Source organism: Eutrigla gurnardus, assembly GCF_963514095.1.
Source record: "Eutrigla gurnardus genome assembly, chromosome: 10".
In the NCBI taxonomy this organism is placed as follows: Eukaryota; Metazoa; Chordata; class Actinopteri; order Perciformes; family Triglidae; genus Eutrigla; species Eutrigla gurnardus.
In genome coordinates this window covers 14635914-14657717 of record NC_139924.1, presented here as the reverse complement: position 1 = coordinate 14657717, position 21804 = coordinate 14635914, and the positions used below count along the sequence as shown (strand labels likewise).

The following is a 21804-nucleotide window of genomic DNA, read 5'->3' as shown; positions in this document are numbered from 1 at the left end:
CACAGGGACAAACTCCCACCTGCGTCTGCATCCTCTGAAACAACACTTTCCCTGTCGACGTGATCGAAGCGCCTCTCAAAGCCCTTTCTCTCGTTGTTGTACTGCTCGTACTGTTCTTGTCGTAGCTGCTGCCGAGAGTCTGAGATGCTTAAGTCTGTTTGATGCATCACTCAGAGTAGCGATGATATTCTCAAGTCACACTGTCTCCCGTGTTAATATGGCACTCTCAGCCCTCCAAAGACCAGACACATGAACATAATGAAGGCCAACATTGTTAGGACAGGACGTCCCCTTTCATCATCACCTACCAAACCAAGACGAGCCTCGCTAAGAAGTAGATACTCCTTAATGAAAAGCCCCTCTGTCTCCACGGTGACCACCATCCCTCCTTCTTCTCTTCTCGTCCCCATCAGAACTACAGCTGCCCTTCGGTCATGGTGCTGGCCGTCCCAGTAGCGGTGCGATTCCTGCAGAGAGGCAACAGGGAGCTGAGCAGGAACATGTCCAGTTATCTCTCCCTGGCCGCCATCGCCAAGGCTGACCTGCTGGCGGAACACACGGAGGCCATAACGCTCAGCGTGCTGGGAGGTAGGACACGCATATTGCTACACAGAGGAGGATGCTTGTGTGGATCTTTTAATATTCAATGCTGTGCATTACAGTTCCTCTCGTCTCCTCAGATGAATAAAGATCTTCTTACACACCGAGGGAAATGTCTGCCTTGTTTGGGAGAGGCTTATAAAGAGAGGGAGAGTTTTGCAGGAAAAGCTCTGCTTAAGAATGAGCATTAAGAGGATTTTACTGTAGGCGTCGTATTTATTTAGTTGTCGACATGTGGGTTCAGCTTGTCGACGTACTGCTTATACGCTCTCACTGTTCAGGGCTGCAACAAACGGGATCAGCTGGTTTACTGGAGTGGAACAATGAATCACTGTTGTAATCTGTCTTATCCTATCATGAGCTGCGGCGGGTGCTTTTATAATCATTGCCAGCTCATTGAGGATACTAATGAGGGTAAATAGCTGCTGCAAATCATCTTTGTCCCTCGTGGCCCTTTGATTCATGGAAATTCATACGTATGAAGTCGTGATTCCGGACAGAACTGATGTTTTGCGTTTCTCTTGTTTTGGGTCCACGTGATTGCATTTTGTTTTACACTTAAAAAAACAAACCGGTTCATTACTTTCGTTGATTTGTCCCCCGAGGAATTTAAATTCCAAACAACTACAAACAAATGTTTGTTTTCAACAACATGAATCTAGCTGCAGCATGTGAGGCACGTAGCCTCTGAAAGCCAACTTGTCCTTGGGCATTGATCTGATCAGTTGTCTCCGACTTCCCCTCTTAACATTTAAGGTCAGGGAGCTGAGTTGACCTCCGTGGTTAAAGAAGGCCATTCGCTGAAATCTGCTTTTTTGCCCTTTTAACCTTTGTTTTCAACACCGATGATTTCCAAGCCTATTAGCGTGGTGTAGGTGTCTAAAGAACCGGGGTAAGCACTGCCTGATGGAGATCTGTTTACCCCTCAGGCCTACACACACACACACACACACACACACACACACACACACACACACACACAGCTCCATTGCTATGAGGGGGGTTTTGCCATGCATTGCTTCAGTTAATAAAGAACTTGTTTTCCTCTGCAGATGTAATGTAGTTCACACTATGTGAACATGATTTTGTACATCTGTATGTCCAGGTGTGTTTTTCTCTGTGAACATGCTAAACTATCACCTCTCTCTCACACACACACACACACACACACACACACACACACACACACACACACAGTATTGCAGGGTGCTAATCTCCTCACGCAGCACCAGAGTGAGGTGCCCACCTGAGCAACGCTCCCATCGAGCACATTTAGTGCCAGCAGCTCAGCACATCAAACAGCTTAGCTCTCTGCTTGTCTGGTTTAATATACAAGTGAAGTGCAGCCAGGGTTCGGACTCAGCGCGTTAAATAGTTGGAAGACACTTTACACCTTTCGGTTCATAACACTGTGGCTCAGAAGTACAGTACCTTTTTATGGGAGTAATAACATGAGTTTTTATTTTGGGCACCGTGTTGAAAGCAAATGCCTGTCAACGTGACTGAAGTGCTTTAAGATGCTGCTGTTGACTCTAAAGAAAGAATGACCACAGCTTCTTTACATTAAATGGTATTTCTTTCAAGATGCAACTTACTTTTTTTATTTATATAATATTGCTCTATTTAAGGAGCAATGTTTTTATTCAAGTAGGTTGAGTATTGTGTTAATGAGAAAGAAGTGAAGCAATGCACCAACAGAGTTAAGGAAGAATCTGAATTGTATCAAGGATACAATTCCTTTTAGTGAGAAAGATTGAATAAAAACTCCACAGAAAACCCTTTAAGACATGGTTAAAACTTAAATATGGGTATTTTTGGTTGCTTATTTGACTTCAAGTTGACAAGCTTTTACACTCAACTGTGGTAGATTCTGAGAGTTGTTGTTCCACCTTTACCACTTCTTTGTCCCTCCGAGTAATAAGTTCTGCCCTCGGTGTTACGCCAAAGTCAAACTCGCTTAACTTGATGGAATAGAGAAGCAAAATAAAGTCTCGCACTCGTGTTTGATTTGAAAGTTTCTTTTTAACGTTTACAATTTGCAGTCCGCTATACGTATCAGATTCCTGTTGGTCAGGGGGAGTACAGTCATAATGTTTGTGACAGAACATGTTGGGGAGCTAAACCGAAATAAATGTAATTCTATATGTGCATGGTGGGCCTTGTTAGAGGTCTAGAACACACACACACACACACACACACACACACACACACACACACAGATACACACACACACATACAAACACACACACACACACACTGAGAGTGTGATGAAAGTGAACAAAACTTGCTTTAGGGCTTTATTAAAGCAAGTTCAGATTTAGGATTCCTTGGGCAGTTTTTAATGCAGACCCCCCTTCACCCCCCATTTAAACATTTGAACATTTAAACCTCACGTTGCCTCTTTTACAAGCCTCCACCTCTCGTCTCCCTTCTGGAACCGCAACATAAACACAACACAACATAAACACTAGACTACAAACACATGCCGAACCGACACACACACACACACACACACACACACACACACACACACACACACACACACACACACACACACGGCTTGTAGAAGCAATAACAGATTACCTTTCTTTTTTCCCAGCAGCCCCTCTGTTCAGGAAGCGAGCTGACGTAATGGGGTTTGGGTGATGTTGATGATGCACAAGCATTCAGGATGGATGGACTGTGTGTGTGTGTGTGTGTGTGTGTGTGTGTATACTTAAAAGTTTGTTACTTATCTATCACACACACACACACACACACAGTACCTGCACACATGGCTTTGGCCCGTAAGGTTTTCAGAGCCACGGGTTCCTTCCTTCCCAAAGTAAAACCTGATCTTAAGGTAACACTGGAGTTTGGAATGTGTCATCTGTCAGAGTCGTATGCCGTTTCTGGCTCCCCCGCTGAGAAACATGTGTCGTTACTGTACTCCGGCAGGGCGAGGGAAGTTCGATGGGAGTCGGTGTGAAAGGTGACGTTTCCATTTCATACAGGTCACACTTACAGCAACGGGTGGAGACTGTGCAGAGGTTGGAGCTGCAGGAGAGGGCTGTTATACTTCACTAATGGGCACGTAGCAGGACGTGCCTCGCTAAACTGTAAGCATGTGTGAGCTGCAAATTGGCTCGCTGGCTACTTGTCTGCTGTGGCAGATGTATTTTCAGTGTGTTTTCAGATTACGTTTAAGCAACGGGAGATTTCATACATGTTAATGAAAATATCTTTATGGTCAGGGCTGCACGGTGGTGTAGTGGGTAGCACTGTCACGGCAAGAGGGTCCCAGGTTTGATTCCCTGTTTGGGCTCAGGTTCCTTCTGTGTGGAGTTTGCATGTTCTCCCCGTGTAAGCGTGGGTTCTCTCCGGGTTCTCCGGCTTCCTCCCACAGTCCAAAGCATGCAGGATGGGGATAGGTTCATTGGGAACTCTAAATGTCCTGTAGGTGTGAATGTGAGCGTGAATGGTTGTTTGTCTCTACATGTCTCCCTGTGATAGACTGGTTACCTGTCTGTCTCTACATGTCTCCCTGTGATAGACTGGTTACCTGTCTGTCTCTACATGTCGGCCCTGTGATAGACTGGCGTCCTGTCCAGGGTGTACCCTGCCTTCGCCCAATGACAGCTGGGATCGGCTCCAGCCCCCCGCGACCCTGAATACAGGATAAGCGGTAGACGATGGATGGATCTTTATGGTCATGTATATCCTGATTTTTGGGATTCAAACTTTGCACAACTACTCTTTTGAGTGTTTTGATAATTTCCTGTTACATTATTTATGGAGGCAAAGGTGCTCCAGCAATTTGACCCCAAAACGTTTTTTTTTTACTATAAATGTAAATTTAGGCTTTTGTGGCAAAAATAGTCATTTCTAAGATGAGAGAAAGCTTACAGAGGAAAGCAGTTTTGTTATCCTCTGTTGTGTTGCTTTACGTAAAGTACTAGCTGTTCTAGTTTTAGACAGTTTTAGACAGAGAAATTGTTACTCTGTCACTAAACTGTCAATAATACAATGAAACTATTTATGAGTAGACTTTAAATGTTAGCCCTCATAATTCAATGCAAGTCAAATTTACTGAGCGCACCTACAACTAAGCCATAAGCAGACTTTCTAGTCAAATATGGTCAGGATAAGATTTTGAAATGAACCCAGCAAGGGGACGTAACTTGAAATCTTTATTCACACTCTCCATTCATCCAGTCAAGTTATGCAAAATATATGTACAAATATTTTGCACAATTCTGTACAAAATACATTCAGTTTCACCTGTTTTCCACAAACAACAGAAGCAATTTACAGTATGATACAAGACAACAAGTTCATAAAAGATTAGTGTGTAAACATTGTCCTCAGTTTCTTTTTTGGTATCAATTTCCAAAAAAAAATAATGTAAATCTCACATTAGAAATATAACAGTTTTACTCCTGTTATGCAGTATCAAAAAAAAGAAAACACACACAGATAATATATATTACCCTAAAATTAATTGAGAACTGCTGACAAAAGAAGAAAACAACGAACAGAGCAGAACTGGAATTATATAACTCATATGAATGTAAACACTTTGATGAGTACACGTTTTGGAAATGTAAAGTCTTGAAAATGCTTTAAAAGCTTTCACAAACTCAAGAGAACGACGAGAACAAAATAATGAGTCGCTAAATGGATAGATGACAGTCAATCTCCAATAACGAATTATTGTACCGACAAGGCTGATAACAAAGACATTTTTGTTAAATTGATGTTGAACGGGTTTTTGCGTTGATAATTGAATGACTGCGCTTCTGTGCAAATCTAGATAGAACGATATGAAATGCTGCATTGCTCTAAAAGCGTCATCACTCTACTGTTACAAGATAATCCCTCGTAATCGTCTGCTGCCTCTTATTTTACGTTCCCGCATGGCTGGTGATGTTCCGTTTATTGGCCGAGAACCCCGGTCGCTTTAACAGTAGACTCTTTGTCTTTCTCGTGCTCTAATTGAGTCTTTGGTAAATGCAGTATGTCGCCTGCTACAATACAAGTTTTCTGAGCTGAGTGTGTGTGTGTGTGTGTGTGTGTGTGTGTGTGTGTGTGTGTGTGTGTGTGTGTGTGTGTGTGTACAAAAATATGTCCCTCACAGCATTAACTTTCTCTTTTTTTTAAACACATCCGGTAAAGTTCATTGCAGCATTAATGTTCATGATAATAAGGATGCAGATGATGAGAAAAATAATTGAGACATTTGATTTGAGATAAAAGCAGTTGCTCTCCTCCGTTTCAGCTAGAAAGCTCACTGCGACATTTCTACCACAAGGAATCTTTCAGTTGACAAACTGGGCGCCTCCATGTGGCACCATCTCCGTCACTCCCCACGCCACCACGTTCCCCCTCCGCTCGCAGCCCCGACCCTCCCTCGAAGCCAGCTGGGAAATCTCCTCCTCCGACAGCACCCTGTCCCACATGTTCACTCCCGCCATCTTCCCCGCGAACGCCATCTTGGGATCGAAACCTTCCTCGAACCCTGCCACCCCGTTGCCGCTGCTCGGAGACAGAGGGCAGCAGCCGTTCCTTTCCTGCCCCAGCTGGAGGGAGCCTCCGTCGGGTAAGACGTGTCCCTCGGCCACTCCGGGCGTGGAGGCCGCCTTCTTCCCGCCCGCCCACAGGGACGCCAGGCCCTGCTCGGACGACCAAGCACCGCACAGGTGGATCCACTCCGACGCGCCTCCTGGGCTCACCACGCCTCGCGCCTCCACCAGGTGAGCCTCGCCTCCGATGGTGAAGAGCGCCGAGGTTTGACCGAGAAGCAGCTGGATCTCGTACGGGTTCCGGCGGTTCCCGTAGGAGAACAGCACGGTTCTGTTAGACACGGTGGTCGGCCTCACCCACATGCAGACGGTGAAGGAGGAGACGGAGAGAGGGACGTCTGGTATGACGGAGGTGTAGATTCGACGGGAACGCATGGGGAAGAGGAGCGCCATCTCACAACCTAAACACCAAGAAGACATCTTTTCAGTATTGGTGATTGATTTTACTCGAATCATACATAGAATAGATGGGTCACTGACAGAAAAACATGTGCTGCGTGTCTTAAAGCTATTTGAATGTCTCCTATTTGGTCTCAGAATGAGACGGTCATTACAAAGTTATTATTATTCAACTAGAGAAAAGTTTGAGATGTCCAACATTTGATGTCCTCTGGGTTTTGTTTTCATTTTTTTCATGCGATTTTTTTAAAAAAGCGACATAAAGATGGTTCTGAAAAGAGATTTCTTTTGGTATTTCTTGTTAGGAGCATAGAAGGAGAGATCAGAATTGGGTCCGAAATTCAACCTTGTGGGACTCCACATGAAATAGATTTTCAGAACGAGACAACATATTGGATGCAGTCCAACCGATTTAAAGGTTTTGAGACTCTGTCTGATGCTTCCTTGGTGTGTGTGTGTGTGTGTGTGTGTGTGTGTGTGTGTGTGTGTGTGTGTGTGTGTGTGTGTGTGTGTGTGTGTGTGTGAGAGAGTGTGTGTGTGTCCGTGTGTGTGTGTGTGTGTGTGTGTCTGTGTGAGATGGTTTCCATCTGGTTCTGCTTTCCTGGGGTGCTTTGGTGAGGTTTTTGCGGAGACTAGTGAGTGATTACACCTCCCCCTGCTCTTTATGTGGGCCAGATTTACATTTCAGGACCGTAAAGGTGTGTACAGTTGTCTCATGGACATGTGTGGTGCCTTTGTGGAACTAAACTCAGTTCTGTGTTATCCATATATTTTCATGCATTTATTGGCTTCCATTATTATCTTCAAGCATCTAAAAGTATCTCCTGTGAAAATAGCTTCAGGCAAAAGTTTAGATTGATGGATGAAGTCCCACTCTGTCTGAGCTAAAGGTTTTTTTGTGTGTGTCTCGTGTGATTGATCACTGATTTGTGTTCATGATAAATATTAAACAAAAAGAAATAAGCGGTAATAATTAAATATTTTTCTACCCACTAGCCCGTATTTACTGTATTCAGACTAATGTTAGTAAGTGAAGGGGAAAGTATAGGTTGCTTCTGGAGGAGGACAACACGCCTAGGGACATGGAGAACAAGTGGAAAAGGTATTTGGAACAAACTCTGCATGATAAGTTGCTGGTCGTTCAGGAGGAACAGGGCAGGGGGTGGGGGGGTTTGGTTGGGGTTGGGGGGAAGGGGTCTCATTCTTTTAGTTGAAGCATGACCTCAATGTGTCAATGCAGAAGAAAAAAGCTGAGGGTTGTTTGGGTGGTGCTGTCAAGAAAGGTGAAGACAAATACAAAGAAACAGAGAGCAACAGGCAATGACAGACACAGTCTTTGCTGATTGTGAGATGGATTCCTCACCTGCGGGTAGGTTTCTTTCCTTCGATGACCTCAGCACCTCCCCCAGTTCCACCCTCGTCTCTTGCAGCGCAGCCAGCACCCTGTCTGAAGCCACCAATCGCGACGTGACCTCCTGCTGCCAGAGCCCGTCCCCTGCAGCTCCTGGAAGCTGGGACCCCGTCTTCCCGTTCGTCCCCGTCCCGGCTGCTGGGCCGCTGAAGCAGCTGGTCTCCAACTTGGCGAGTCGGGAAGTTTGCGTCCGTGCCGCAGAGAGGAGCTGCTGCAGCGTCGCCTCCAGGCGGTTCGAAGCCCCGACAGAGTTTCCAGCAGACATCTGATCTCTGGTTTTGAGGCGCTCAAGTGTTTCTCTGAGGCGGCCCTCCAGCTGCAAGACCATCCTTCTTCCCGCCGTCTCCACTGCGACCCCACAGGAGCCCCCATACTGGGCTACGAACCTGACCAAACGGACCAACGTAGAAGAGTTGAACCTTTACAACTGAGTCAACAATCCTCAGCAGCCACGGCTCATTTAGTGGCAGTGTTTGGCCTGAAACCAGTTTTTGATTCCCAATTCACTCATAAAACCATTGACATTTTTAGGAACAGCATGACATCAGGGCATTGGTTTTAAGTTGCGCTGAAGCAATTTGTCAAGTAATCCAGTAGGCAATCAACAGGAAAATAGTTGCCACAATTTTTTAGGTTTATTTGTCTTCTATGATGATCAAATGAATACATTTGTAAAGGCCAAATAATGAATCAATTGATCTTTTTAGCTTTGGTAGACCCCATCCCATCATCTCTACGGGCCGAATCACTCGGAGCTCTGTTCCTCTCATCCAACCAACCTGAGCATGTCTCCACGCAGTGACCCCATCTCCACCTTGACGATATCATCTGCGTACTGAAGCAACATGTTCTCCCTCATCTGACTGTTCTCCAGCATGGAGAAGATTTTATCCCATTTGGTCGGGTCTGGAGAACTGCAGGGGCCCGGACTCGGCGTGGCTGGACGGAGGGAGAGAAAAGTTTAGATATGAAACAGCAGGCGAAGTAGTTGAGGTTTCTACAGCAGTGTATGTAGAGGAGGCGTTAACCGCACTCCCCCCGTCTACATGAATCACTGTACCGCATGGATTTGTTTACATTTTGGCAAATGGGCACCGTTAAAAGTATGCCAAATTAGCCGTGAGTGGTTCCTGTGTGGGACGGATAGCTATCACTGGATTACGTAGTGAGTATCTCTGCTTCATGCCTCCCCCTCCACACACCCCTTACCACTCTTGTGTCTCCCTGGGGATAGAAGGACGCTTATTTCACCCATGTCATTGTGTTTTTTCTGCCTCCCAAAAATGAGAGCAATGGAAAAGTGATTGAGAAAGGTTTTACTAGCTTGGTGTAGTTCATTCACCAGATGCGAGGGCATAAGAGAGGAAGCAGGAAACGGCTTTTATCTGATGTGCCGAGTTGGACGTACTATGATCTCTCCAGCTTTGACTGGAACTTGCCAGGTGAAAAACTGAAATATAGAGAGTTGAAAAGCACATACAATTGAGAAGTAAAGGTGGGGACAAATGAGGAAGTGAGGTTGTTGGGGGAGAGATAAGAGAACGTCGGAAAGAAACAATTGAATCGTAAACCACTTTGTGTTTAAAGCACGACCATCTGGCTTCCTGCCAGTGAATGAGGAAAAGGAAGGAGCTGTTGAGAGAAGGGGACAGATAAAGCAAAGCCAGGGCAGTGAGAATATGTGTCGGACACCCTGTTCGGATTAACATCCGAGCCTCTCGGTCTCTGTTTATACCTGCAGACCTATTAGAGTGTATTATCACAGGAGCGCGGGATGTGTTTTGGCTGCCTGTCCTCAACGTGCAAAGTGAATTAGACGGAAAGGTTCGCTCACTCGAAGAGTGCTGATCTGTCGGAGATTTTAAAAAGCGGATAGAACCGGGAGTGAGCAGAGTTTGGAGGCTTACCAATTCAATTCTGATACTCCACCTCTTGTTTTGAATTGATTGCTCGTTATTTAAGAGAGAGGTTACCAACTGTTAAAATGTCTACTACTCATTTATGGGTGACATTTCAAAAGGATAATACAAATACATCTGTACACCGTACGGTAGACGAACACCCGTGTTTAAGCATTCGGCAGAAAACAGACGGATAGAAAAAGTACCCTCCTTTTGGTGTCATGACCCCTCTCATGTTGCCCTCATTAATTTAAACTCCACTTAGAGTTTCAGAGATAAGAGGTCAGAGGCAGTGATCTGTGTCTCCCTACAGGCCTCTCTGCCCCCCCGCTTTCCTAACACACCTTCATACAAGACTGATTTCACTTTTTTCCTCCTTAGTCCAGCGAGCCAATTATGGAATGTTTCTGTGTTTCGTATAGCTCCTCCCTTTTCTTGGTTTAATCACATCGCAGGCTACATGCCCGGAGCAAGATTCCCTGCCTGTTAACTCCTGGATCTGTGATTATACCCCCCGCTAGGTTTAAAACAAACAAATACCCAAATGCAAGCTTCCAGGGGCTCATTGCACGCACGCAAACGCACTCATTCTTTTATGCGCACGCATGAGAAATAGCTTTGCTAGTGTTACAGTAGACACAGTAGTGTTTCTGTGATTACTGACCAGTCATTCATGCTGTAATATCCGCAGCCCTCCGCTTCTCTGGCTCAGCATATTCTTTGATGCTGCTTGTCTCATATGCAAACTCTGTCTCTGTGTACTCTACCTACTGAGTTTTCTAATCTCTGTCCAGCTCTCTGTTTAAACTGCATTTCAGCACATAAAACACAAAACAGCGGTCTATTTCTTTCTCTTTTTCTGCAACCTGTGAAGCTACTATCTACCTCTGCTCTGCTCTTTGTCAACTTGTGGCAACGTCATTGCCTAAGTGCTCAATCACAGTGACAACTACTCTTTGGCACTTTTTTGAAGACTCTGCTCGTACTGTATATATAAGAGAGAGATGAGGAACATGTCAAATGTTGAGTTCCACTGAGCGAGAGCTCACCTTTCACACAAACCTCCCAGAATTCAAACAAATCCCACCAACATCCATCCCAGCCACGCAGGTCAACACTTACGCTCTGGCGTCTCTCCATCTGTGATCTCATTGTAGTAGGTGTCGGCGTAGTTGACCTCGATATCATCCTCGTAGGCGACAACCAGACACACGCAGGCCGACAGCACGCACAGCGCCTGGGGGAGCCTCCACCGGAACATCACTGCCGCTGACTGAGCGTGTATGTGTGTGTGAGAGAGAGTGTGTGAGGTCGAACGAGTGCGTCTGGCAAGTTTCAGGTCCGCTTCCCTGCCTACCTGCTTGTCTGTGTGTGATTAGCTGTGTGTGTGTTTTGTTTGTCTGCTGCTTCTCCCCGTCTGTCTCACTTTCTACAGCTCTGCAGGTCCACCGCTCTCTTTTTCAACCCCTCACTCTCTCATGCATTATTTGTCCCTCCTCCCTAATGACTCCCCACCTTCCTCTCTCCCTCTCTCCCTCTCTCTCTCTCTCTCTCTCCCCCCCTCCTCTCTCTCTTGTTAAATGCTGAGCAATCCTTTGGCAGGAAGCCCGGCAGTGTGTAGACTACTCCAACCAGAGAGGAGCTTCTACACACACACTTATATTACTATGCAATAGTTATATCTGTAAACCTGCAGACCTTAAAAGATTAATTTGTTTGTTTGTAACAACTCACCAGAGTGAAGTCTGCTTATCATCAGGTTGTAATAAAGCCAACCGTTTAGCAGATTATCACTTTTATCGTAAGGTAAACCTAAAAGTGAGTGCACTAAGAATGTGTTTTATCCCTCACTATACAAAACAGGACGTCTGTAAACTGTGATGTGTTAACAGCTTGGGTCATGACTTTAAAGACAACCTCTCCTCCCCTACAAAGAAGTAGAACTTTGATCTATACTCTTATCCAAACCTAATCCTTATAATAAGTTTCACCTTAAACTTGTTTTTACACCAAATCTTCTTTTTTTCATCATTCGAGGAAATGATTTTGAAAACCTCTCTAAATTTCCCTCCTTGTGAAAACATTTGGCTTTCGCAAGTATAGAAATGTAAAAGCAGCACTTCAACCTACAAGCGAGGTGGTGAGTAATGCGCCGTTGGAGGTGGTCTGTATGTCGTAATCAGATATAACTGCAGCCCCTGCAAGTCAGGGAGGGGGGGGGGCAGAGAGGGGGAGAGGTAATGGAGGGGGGAGGAAGCAGAGAACACAAACTTTCCTGATTTTTGCCCCATGCAGAGGTGTGTGTGTGTGTGTGTGTGTGTGTGTGTGTGTGTGTGTGTGTGTGTGTGTGTGTGTGTGTGTGTGTGTGTGTGTCTGTGTGTGTGTGTGTGTGTGCGTGTGTGCGTGCCTACGTGCGTTGAGGGAAGTTTGAATGGAACCCAGACATTAGGGGTTTCTAAATGGGTTTATTGTTCTCCTGCTTTGCTCTGTTTATTTATTTATTTGTCAGCCCCACCATGTGTGTATTTGTGTGTATATACTGTATGCACATTTGTGACGGTATATATTCTTGTGTGTGTGTGTGTGTGGGTTTTCAAGGGGATGGAAATAATGACTTCCTCATGAGATTTTTGGGATTTGCCCTCTCCCATTCTCACCCCGCTCCCCCTCTGCCTGTGTCTCTCTCCCATTGTTTCTGTTTTCTCTCTCTTTAAAATACGAACTGAAACGCACACTTGTTCACTTGGTATCCGACACTTTCTCTCTGACCACTTGATAAAACACAACAAAGGTTTAACCTGTTTGTTGCCAGTTCATTAAACGAGAAATTAACACTTTTTTTTGTTGTTGCAGTATTTCATTTTCCTGTGTGCCTGCGGTGTGCTTAGTAAATACTTTAATTCTAGGGCTGGGCCATTAAAGCTTCAAATATTAGCTTAAATATTAAAGTATAATTTCAGTCATTATGGATCACTTGAATGACCGTGCTAGCCCGTCCTGTCCTGTAATACCACTTGTACCTCAGGAGGTGATAGTGAGTCACTGTAGCCTCCTGCCTTCAGTCTAGAGAGGAAGCAGAGCTGCAGTGATACATCCATGGTCCGTGTGCAATATGATTGTTTGATATTGGATAAACCAAAGTGTCAGAAAGAATGAAATGACTTGCATCCTCTCCTGCTACCGGGGGACTACTTTGCCTGGAGGAGAATGGGACGGTGGCTCCGGGAGACAGATTCAGTCTGTTTAAACCCCAGCTCCAGTTGTCTGATTGCAGGGATTAGCAAACGTTCTGTAGCTGCCTTACACAGGTTAGAGCCAGGGCTTCACCAGCCCGCTGTGACCCCCGGCGATGGGCTTTGAACTGGCTGAATTCAAGTTGCTGCCTCCGTCACGGACTGCAAGGTGGTCTCCTAGCTGCAGGAAGACGGGACAGATGTGCGTGTCACTTTCTTGCCCCCGTCACTTTGGATTTAGTCCAATAAACAAACTATTACACTGTACACGGACGCTGCTGATCCCAATTGATGGCACGAACACAGAGATGGCTAACGTAAACTATAGGCTGAAGTGGAAGGGGAACTATTTATGCTATTTAATGCACAAGAAGGGATGTGTTTGATGTTTTCCTCAGCAGCTCTAGTCATTTGTTAGGAATTCATATGTAATGAGTCATCATGAATATCCACCAGCAGTCTTTGACCATGCAAAGAAATAAGCACCACCACCCATATCTGCACAATTTATTTCATACACTTATCTTATTTGTACGTCATTGTACTTAATAGTGTGATGTAGAAGTGTACTCCGGGTGTGTCAGTACACCGTGACATCACGTTTGGTTGTGATTACAGGTGTAGTGAAACACATGGTTTAATCCAGGTAGTAAGTTTCTCTTCTTCCACAACGATTGCAAGTTTTTTTTTTACTTCCATGCTTTTTTCCCCAGCTGTTAAGAATAAGTAATTTCCTGTACCGACTGTGAACCACATTATTCATCCATCCTTCATGCAATTTGTGAACACATTGAATAGAGAGCAAGGGAGGACATGGCTGTAATTTTTAGATTCATAGCAGATTGACGACTGTAGTTAAAATGGGGACTAGCTGTGATTTGGGTCTGTGAGACACGCTGACTCTAGACTGTGAGTTTGGAGGAAACTGAGAAACTAGACTTAAAGCTGTAATTATGTTGAAATGGATTGGGGATAAAAAAAATGATTCAATGGATTGAAAGCTAATAAGAGTGTAATGCCTAATATATACTGTATATATTGTTAAATAGGCATTTTTAGTTTCAGCGTGACTTTAAAAGCATCAGATCAGAAGCAATTGCCTTCGTTGGAGTTGACAGACTCTTTATTTAGGAAAATGAGGTGAGAAGATGGGAAAAAAAGCATGTTTTTAACACCATGTCTGCTTTGGCAGAGACAAATGTCCCGCTTCTCTGTTTAAGTACGTCTTATTGAAACAACTTTACACCCAGGGACAGCATGTCATTGGACATCAAGCACACAGATGTTTCACTTACGCCTCCAGCATGCACTTCATTTCTGCTGGCTCAGCAGTTAGAGACAGGGGTGCTGGGTAATGTGTCTGTTTGGGACTCGTAGTCTGAGAGAGTCTCCGATGAGTCTTGTATGCTTTTAGATATACGACGAAGAGGAAGTTCAAGTCAGAAAGGACGGGACATTTTCGTCTTTCATGCAGGGCAGAACGAAGTTATCTGGGTGAAAGGGGAGGATGGTCATTGAGTTTGGAGTCTGAGACCGTGTGTGTGTGTGTGTGTGTGTGTGTGTGGCTATAAATTGCACTGCCGTACATCTGGTCTGCTGTTACGGTTTTCACTTTATGATATAGATATAAAAATATTTCTATGCATGAAACATTCTAAATCAGGTGTTCACGGGATGAAAACCCTTTACATGTGGTGCTGAAGACTAAAGTATTCCACTGCTGCGTGGGGGACGTTTGACTATTTTTTGACTCTACATTATATTACGCCTTCTAAGGTTATTCGAGCTGTGTTATATACGACTGTTGGGGACACACATACACAATATGAGTGTTGGGAAATGCGTTTAAGCTGTAAAGCTATCCAAGTACATCCCTCTAGATATTATTTGTGCTGAGCTCTGCATTTTTGTCCTGTACAATAACCTCCCTTGCATAAGAGTCCAGTGTCTTTTGCCAAGTTGGTTGCATTGCAGGATATTAATGTTCCTGTCTTCATCCAAAATAGAGCAGAAGCAATACGGGATTAATAGTCAATCAACAATTTTGGATAATTATTCAATGGCCTGAGCAGTTTTTCACACAAAAAATGGCGAAAAAAACAAAAAATTAAGTCTTCAGATTTGTCTTTTTGTGACTCACTTTGGGATTCTAATTTGACATTTGGAGAACAGCGCAGCAAAAGGACAGCCAACGTGTCCTCTCCTGCCTCTCCACATGAAGTTCACAACAGTCTGAACGAAGAATTTGTGTTTCCGTGTTCTTGGAAAATGTCCGAGGGGCCTTTCAGAAATGTCGCCTTTGTGTGCTAAGGAACCGAAGGTCGTTACAGGATATTTCATTGAGATCTGTAAGTCACGATGATGGGTTGGGTGTATGCTGGAATGAAGGTATGAAGGTCAAATACTGGACACACACGGACAAGCACTGTACTGGGAGATACAGTGGGAGTCCAATATTTGATCAAATCTCAAAAGAGTATGTGAATGTGTCACATGTCCTGTCCTGTGTGTAGATGTGAGTGTGCTCTAACAGGTACACCCTACACATAAATCCTCCCGGGTTCCTGTGCAGACTCCCGTCTCCTCCTGCCTTTTAACATTCCTCTGAACAGACCTGTAAATGCTTCCACCGCAGCGTTCTGGTTATTACCAGCTCTCTCTATCTGTGCACTGTACCCGTCTCTTTTATGGTGATTTGTGTCGTAACTGTAGAGAGGGGTGTATTATGTGATGTTAGATGGCGTAATCTATGATTAAAGGGAAGTGAAAGGGACCAAATAAGAGCCGGGGACCATCTCCTAAATATTTATGTGCACTCATCCTCCCTGTAATGAGCACAGAACAGAACAGAACAGCCGGTGCTCTGTTGACCAGGACCAACCATGTGTTACCAGATGAAGCCGGTGGTTAAAGTGACTCATAGCCGGGAATCACCTGGTGTGTGAAACAATTTATTTCGATTCCTGCTATGAGATTTTATTAAATATGACCGTTCACCACGTGATCCACTAGCTGGAAATATTATGGACCAGATGTTCATGATAAATACACCTGACACCTGCTGATAAATACTGTAATTTCTCTTCCAGATGTCAATGCAGTTGGAATTCTGCTGTTACGACTTGAATTTAAATTTATAGCGATGTCGGTCCGTCCGTTCACCGTTTCAGTCCAAACTCAACATATCTCACCAAGGTTTGGACATTTTTGGACGGTCATTCCTGGTTCACAGATGATGAATCACCATCATGTTTGTGGTCTTGAGTTAAATGTTTTAATTATTGATGGATTGTTACGACATTCACGGTCCCCTCAGGATGAACCATAACTCGGGCGATAACTTAGCTTTTCAAGCCCAGTCGAACTTTTACTTTGTTACATTTTCGGCTTATAAATCCTGCAAAGCTGATGTCATTCCAGCTAAGATGGTGAATACAGTATACATAGTCTTGCTTTGCCAGACCCTTCTCCACAGTAGAAGGGTCTGGCTACAGTTTATCGCATCTCCGGGATCGGGAAAAAAACGCTTTGGCTCGTTTGTAGTGCTGTCGACCAATCACAATGGTTGTGGGCGGTGCTAAGCTTCGCTGTCGTGAGGTAGCAAAAGAGTGTTGGGAGGAAACTTGTTTCAATGGATCGTCGATTCCCATCATTTACATGTCTGATTCCCCACAAAGGAAAACTCAGCATAAAACCTTAAAACATGTATGTCGACTGTGTGACGAGACGTTTATTAAAACAATAGAAAAACATAATTAGATCGCCGGTGACCCAGCGGTGAAGCCCGTTTACTTTACTTTAGCTGTGGAGGAGCTCACTGGACTAATTGACAATTTGCTAGCTGTTTGTAGCTCTAAACCAATATCAGCGAAGCTCGTGTGAAGTGGAACGGATCGGTACGTCGGTCAAGTCAACGTCACTGCTGCATGCCGCTGCCACAGTTGCTAGCTCTGAGGTTGTTAGCTCTGAGGTTGCTAGCTCTGAGGTTGTTAGCTCTGAGGTTGCTAGCTCTGAGGTTGCTAGCTCTGATGTTGCTAGCTCTGAGGTTGCTAGCTCTGAGGTTGCTAGCTCTAAGGTTGCTAGCTCTGAGGTTGCTAGCTCTGAGGTTGCTGCTGTTGTTTCCTGATTGGAAGGGATTTTGTGAACGGAGACACAGAAAGCGGAAGAGGAAGAGTAAAGTCTGACTTCCTTCCTCCGGGTGTTGATCCCGAGCCATTCACTTCCTGTTATCTAGACTACAGTATACATGATACGTGTTACCTGTTATGCATGTTAGCATTTTTGCTCCATTTATTCCACCATCGTCTGCAGCACATGGAAGCAGTCTAACATTAACCAGAACATTTGACCTCATCTAATCAGCACTTGGGACTCAACATGAAACTCTGGGTTCAAGATGAAATGTATTAGTCTCACTGTAATGTTGTTTAGCGCTTGTGTTTCAGTACTGACAACACTGACAACCGTACAATCATCACTTCTCATCAAACATCTATTGTCCCTTATTATCGTCCCTGTCACACCATCTTTCTTCACTCAGTTTCCCCATCTGTCCTATAAATCTGATAGATTATTATGATATAATAAATCAATAAATCCTCAAACATCAACACACATATATAATTTGTAGACGCTTTAAACCCTGCAGCATTTGTTTTTTGCAGCTGCTACTGTGGTTGAACATTAAGTCAACAATACTTCTTGTTGTCCAGCGTTTTGGTTCACTGTGGGACACAAAAGCCATTGTTTGAAATCTCGAAATGTCACCAATAATGAACTTACCATTTGCAACCAAGAGTCTTTGTTTAAGCATTGTGAATCATTTAAACATGTTTCATACGTGAGTCAAAGGCTGTTGGGCAATGCTGTGGCTTTTTTTCTGCTACGCGCTGATTTAGAAATGCCTTTATGTCCAGTCGTGCGTCATTGCTGACTTTATTTTTTTTCTGCATCAGCATCATTGAAGGAGTATTGACGACACATTTTGTGTACTGAACACAGATGTTGTATAGTGACAGGGGATCGTGAGGGAAATAACAGTGGTGGCGAACATGCATGATGTTATGTGTTTAGCTGCACCACAAACAACTTAAAGAAAAATACAGATAAAACTAATGCAGTCGAAAAACCAGTCCTGCAGTAGATGCTACCTTCAATAATCGGACACCTTTTGCGTTATACAGAGAAGTGACATTTAGCCTACCCTCATTGGTTTCAGTAGGATGGACAAAAAAAATAGAAACAGCTGTCATAATGCAAACGACTGGAATTTTGTGGGTAGATTTTGTGAAAAATAAATGTTTCCATATTTTTGGGAATTTAAAAGAAAGAGGACTTCTGTGTCCACTCCTTCACACTTGGCACCCTTTTCTACTTTTTAACATCATCAAACGGTCACCAAGTATTTGCCTTTGAGGCTTACTGAAGGCATCTCTCTCTCTCTCTCTCTCTCTCTCTCTCTCTCTCTCTCTGGCAGGTAACCACATGCTGCTACGAGTCTTACCCTCAGTCTACCCCAGACAACCAGATGCCATCCACTGTCACCTAGGCAACCTCACTGCGATGATGTCACAGCTGGAGTCCCCAGAACAACAACACCTTATCAGACTCATTCAAATTGTCGCCGAACAACATCCACTTGTGAGTGTTTGTGTTTTTGTGTGTGTAGTTTAATTAGAATGTACTCTGGGTTAATCAAACGATTGACTGTCACACCCACAGACTGTCATGTTTTTGTGTCTCACATATACCACTGTCACTGTCTCAGTGATAAATATGAATTTGGTAAAGTTTCGTCATATTTGTAATAACTCTTTGTCACTAACTGGTTCAAGAACCCTAATAACACTAAGCTGCAACCTCTGCAATTAAGAAAACTAAAAGCAAGTCTATCCCTAGAGAACCCCATGTTAAATAGAAATAACCATATTTACAGCCTTGTAATTTCCTCGTTCATGGCATTTCAATGTGGGTGAGAGGCGGGTGTCGTCTGACACCTATGGATCATGTCATGGAGACTACATCCATATTTTGTACAGTTTGTGTAACACCTACACCTACAAGTACCCTTCCACCATCATTATTCACCATTATTTAAATAATAATGAGGTAGTTACAATACGTCAGGCGATTGATTATGTGAAAATAAAGCACTTACCCAACTAAATCACAGTCTTTGTGGCCATGGCATACGTTTGCATTTACCTTGGCTTACAGTGAAGTACGTTTTTGGTAACATTCCTGCTCATGAGTCGAGCTTAATCAGAATTTTTACTATTCGATTTTGCAATTTCCTGTAATGAGCTCATGTCGAAATATAGAAGAAGGAAAGAAAAAGCCACTGGAACATAGTTAAAAGTGAAGATTTGGAGCCGTGCATGTGGAGCGCACATTCTGTAGGAATTCCCTTAATTCTGCGTGTTTGGAAGTAGAACATGAGGGGAAAGTACCACATGCCGGCAAACGGAGCTATGTCGGAACCAAACCAGCTGTCTGGACTAAAGTCCGGCCCCCACACAGACACACACAATATTTCTGTTGTGATTGGAGCTGTGTTGATCAACACTTACCAAATATTCTCCATTCTAATACTCACTTACTAGAAGTGATGCAGTATGGAAAGTACAATAATCTGGAACTTTGTAATGACACAATTTTATGGCGTCAAGCATCAGGCAGTTGATGGATGATGTTAATATGTATTACAAGTGAATCATAAGGTAGTTGCAGGGGGGCCAGCGATTGGGGGGGCAACGTTAGTCTGATCCAGGTCTCTGTGAGCCGTTCAGGTTTGTGTATGATTAGTCATTAGTCTGTTCGTCTGGCTCCAAGGTCACTCCTCTCACCTTCACCCCTCATTAAAGACACAGCCAGCCTTTGTCTGGTAACGAGTGGTGAATGAATAATGCACTCCTCCCGCTCCGTTTTTGTTTCTTCTCACCCCGAACAGATGCTGAGCCCTCAGGTGCCCACCCTAGTCAGTCACCTAGGAGACCAACCCCTCACCGAGGCGCTGCTGGGCGCGCTCGTGGACGTGTCACAGGCCAGCCCTTCTTCACTCGTCAGCTTTCTGCCAACGCTGAGGATTGTGGGACAACAATGCCCCGCTCTCCTGGGTCACGTGGCCAAAATCCACGGTGCCGTGGGCATCATCAGTGAGGTACAACCGCCGCCGTCGCAACAGAAAAAAATGATGTCCCACACACTCGGGAATAATGCTATTAAAATATACCTATATATATAGTCTGCCAAAAGGCTGCTTTAAGTATAGCACACACAGAAACAGGCAGGAGTGATTATTTAATAAGTAGAGAGGAACTGACTGCACTCTCTCATGACTTGTTCTCTGTTGTCCTGCCAAGTGTAAAACACACCCTTGCCCACCGGGCGTACCCGGCACATCCAGAGGTTTCCAACGGCGGTCGAACACCTCGCACATCAGTGTTCAGGAGTTTCTGTCCTGAAGCAGCACATCAGAGTGTTCTGTCTCCCTGCAGCTGAACAGAGAAGCCCAGAGAGAGAGAGAGAGAGAGAGAGAGAGAGAGAGAGAGAGAGAGAGAGAGAGAGAGAGAGAGAGAGAGAGAGAGAGAGAGAGAGAGAGAGAGAGCATTTCAAGGAACAGTTAAAGAGCGTTTCACAATTCAGGGAAATATTAACTTTCTTTAACTAACATTGTGTATAAGAACTTGTTTGATGTAGTAGGTATTCATATTTCAAAAATACTACAACTAAAACAATAACCACTGCTACTACTACGGAGTAGGCTGAATTTGTCCAGTGAGCCTTATTTTGATGATTTTAACCCATGAGTTAAACACTTGGCAGCTCATTTGCCTCCTAATAGCACTTCTCTTGACGTAAAAAGTGCCGTTTCAGCCATTAGCCGTCTGTGATTGACCCCTGCAAAAACACTTGAGCTGCTAATTACAGGTCAATTAGCCTAGCAAGTGGCATCTCTGCTAAGTGATGGGCTGGAGAGGGAGGGACACACACATGCACACAGTGGTAGGTCATTTAGTGCTGTCACATCAGTGTCGTGGACATTTTGAGGAGAATAAAAAAACAGGATAGAGCCCACCTGTATAAGACCGCAGGGCTCCATGGATGGTGCAGTAATCAGTCAGTCAGTGCAACACTTTGGTCCAGAATCATCACAGCAACTATTGTGAGGATCCTCCATTGTCAGATGAGTCTTGATCATCTGATGGTTTAAATCAGGGGAGGTGCATATCAACATTCTGCATCGCTCTTTTTTCCCTCGCCTCTCCCTGATACATCTCATACTGCTCTTCATGTTTAGAAGAGTAATGACGTTTGATATTGTATTCCTTTAGAACCGCCACGTTTTCCTTACATATCAGACATAGTATTTCCACTGAACTCCACAAAAAAATACTGCAATGTCCATTTTTCTTGAAACAGTCTGTGCTCCCAGTCCACCTTTCTTTTCTCCTGGAAAGCCACATCTTTGCTGTTTGTGGCGCTTCTTTGGAAAAACGTCTCAGTCAAGGCTGGACATGCACAGCAACATGACCTCTGCCCTTTGCCATTCTATTGCGTAAACAAAATACTTTTTATTTAGCTTTTTTAAACAAGTATAATTGGGTTTTTATTATAAGTGTTAGTTTAATTTGATATGAAACAAGTATAAAATAATTAAATGTACAAAACGTAATATTTTTGACATCCGTTGTGGGCCG

At 44.2% G+C, this 21804-nt stretch overlaps 2 protein-coding genes across 3 annotated transcripts in view; one reads left to right on the top strand and one right to left on the bottom strand.

The window, feature by feature from the left end:
* Nucleotides 1-21804, top strand: part of veph1 (ventricular zone expressed PH domain-containing 1) — a 60698-nt gene that overhangs the window by 8197 nt on the left and 30697 nt on the right. For both annotated transcript variants that reach the window (XM_084020244.1, XM_084020245.1), the window contains exons 4-6: nucleotides 414-588; nucleotides 18582-18745; nucleotides 20055-20264. In XM_084020244.1, the coding sequence (XP_083876370.1) occupies nucleotides 414-588; nucleotides 18582-18745; nucleotides 20055-20264 (549 nt within the window). The remainder of the gene's footprint in view (nucleotides 1-413; nucleotides 589-18581; nucleotides 18746-20054; nucleotides 20265-21804) is intronic.
* On the bottom strand, nucleotides 4757-11323 carry ptx3a (pentraxin 3, long a). The gene is made up of 4 exons (XM_084020247.1): nucleotides 10995-11323; nucleotides 8751-8910; nucleotides 7924-8357; nucleotides 4757-6562 (listed from the first exon to the last, which is right to left on the bottom strand). The coding sequence occupies exons 1-4, from the start codon at nucleotides 11131-11133 to the stop codon at nucleotides 5898-5900; spliced, it is 1398 nt and encodes a 465-aa protein (XP_083876373.1). The 5' UTR covers nucleotides 11134-11323; the 3' UTR covers nucleotides 4757-5897.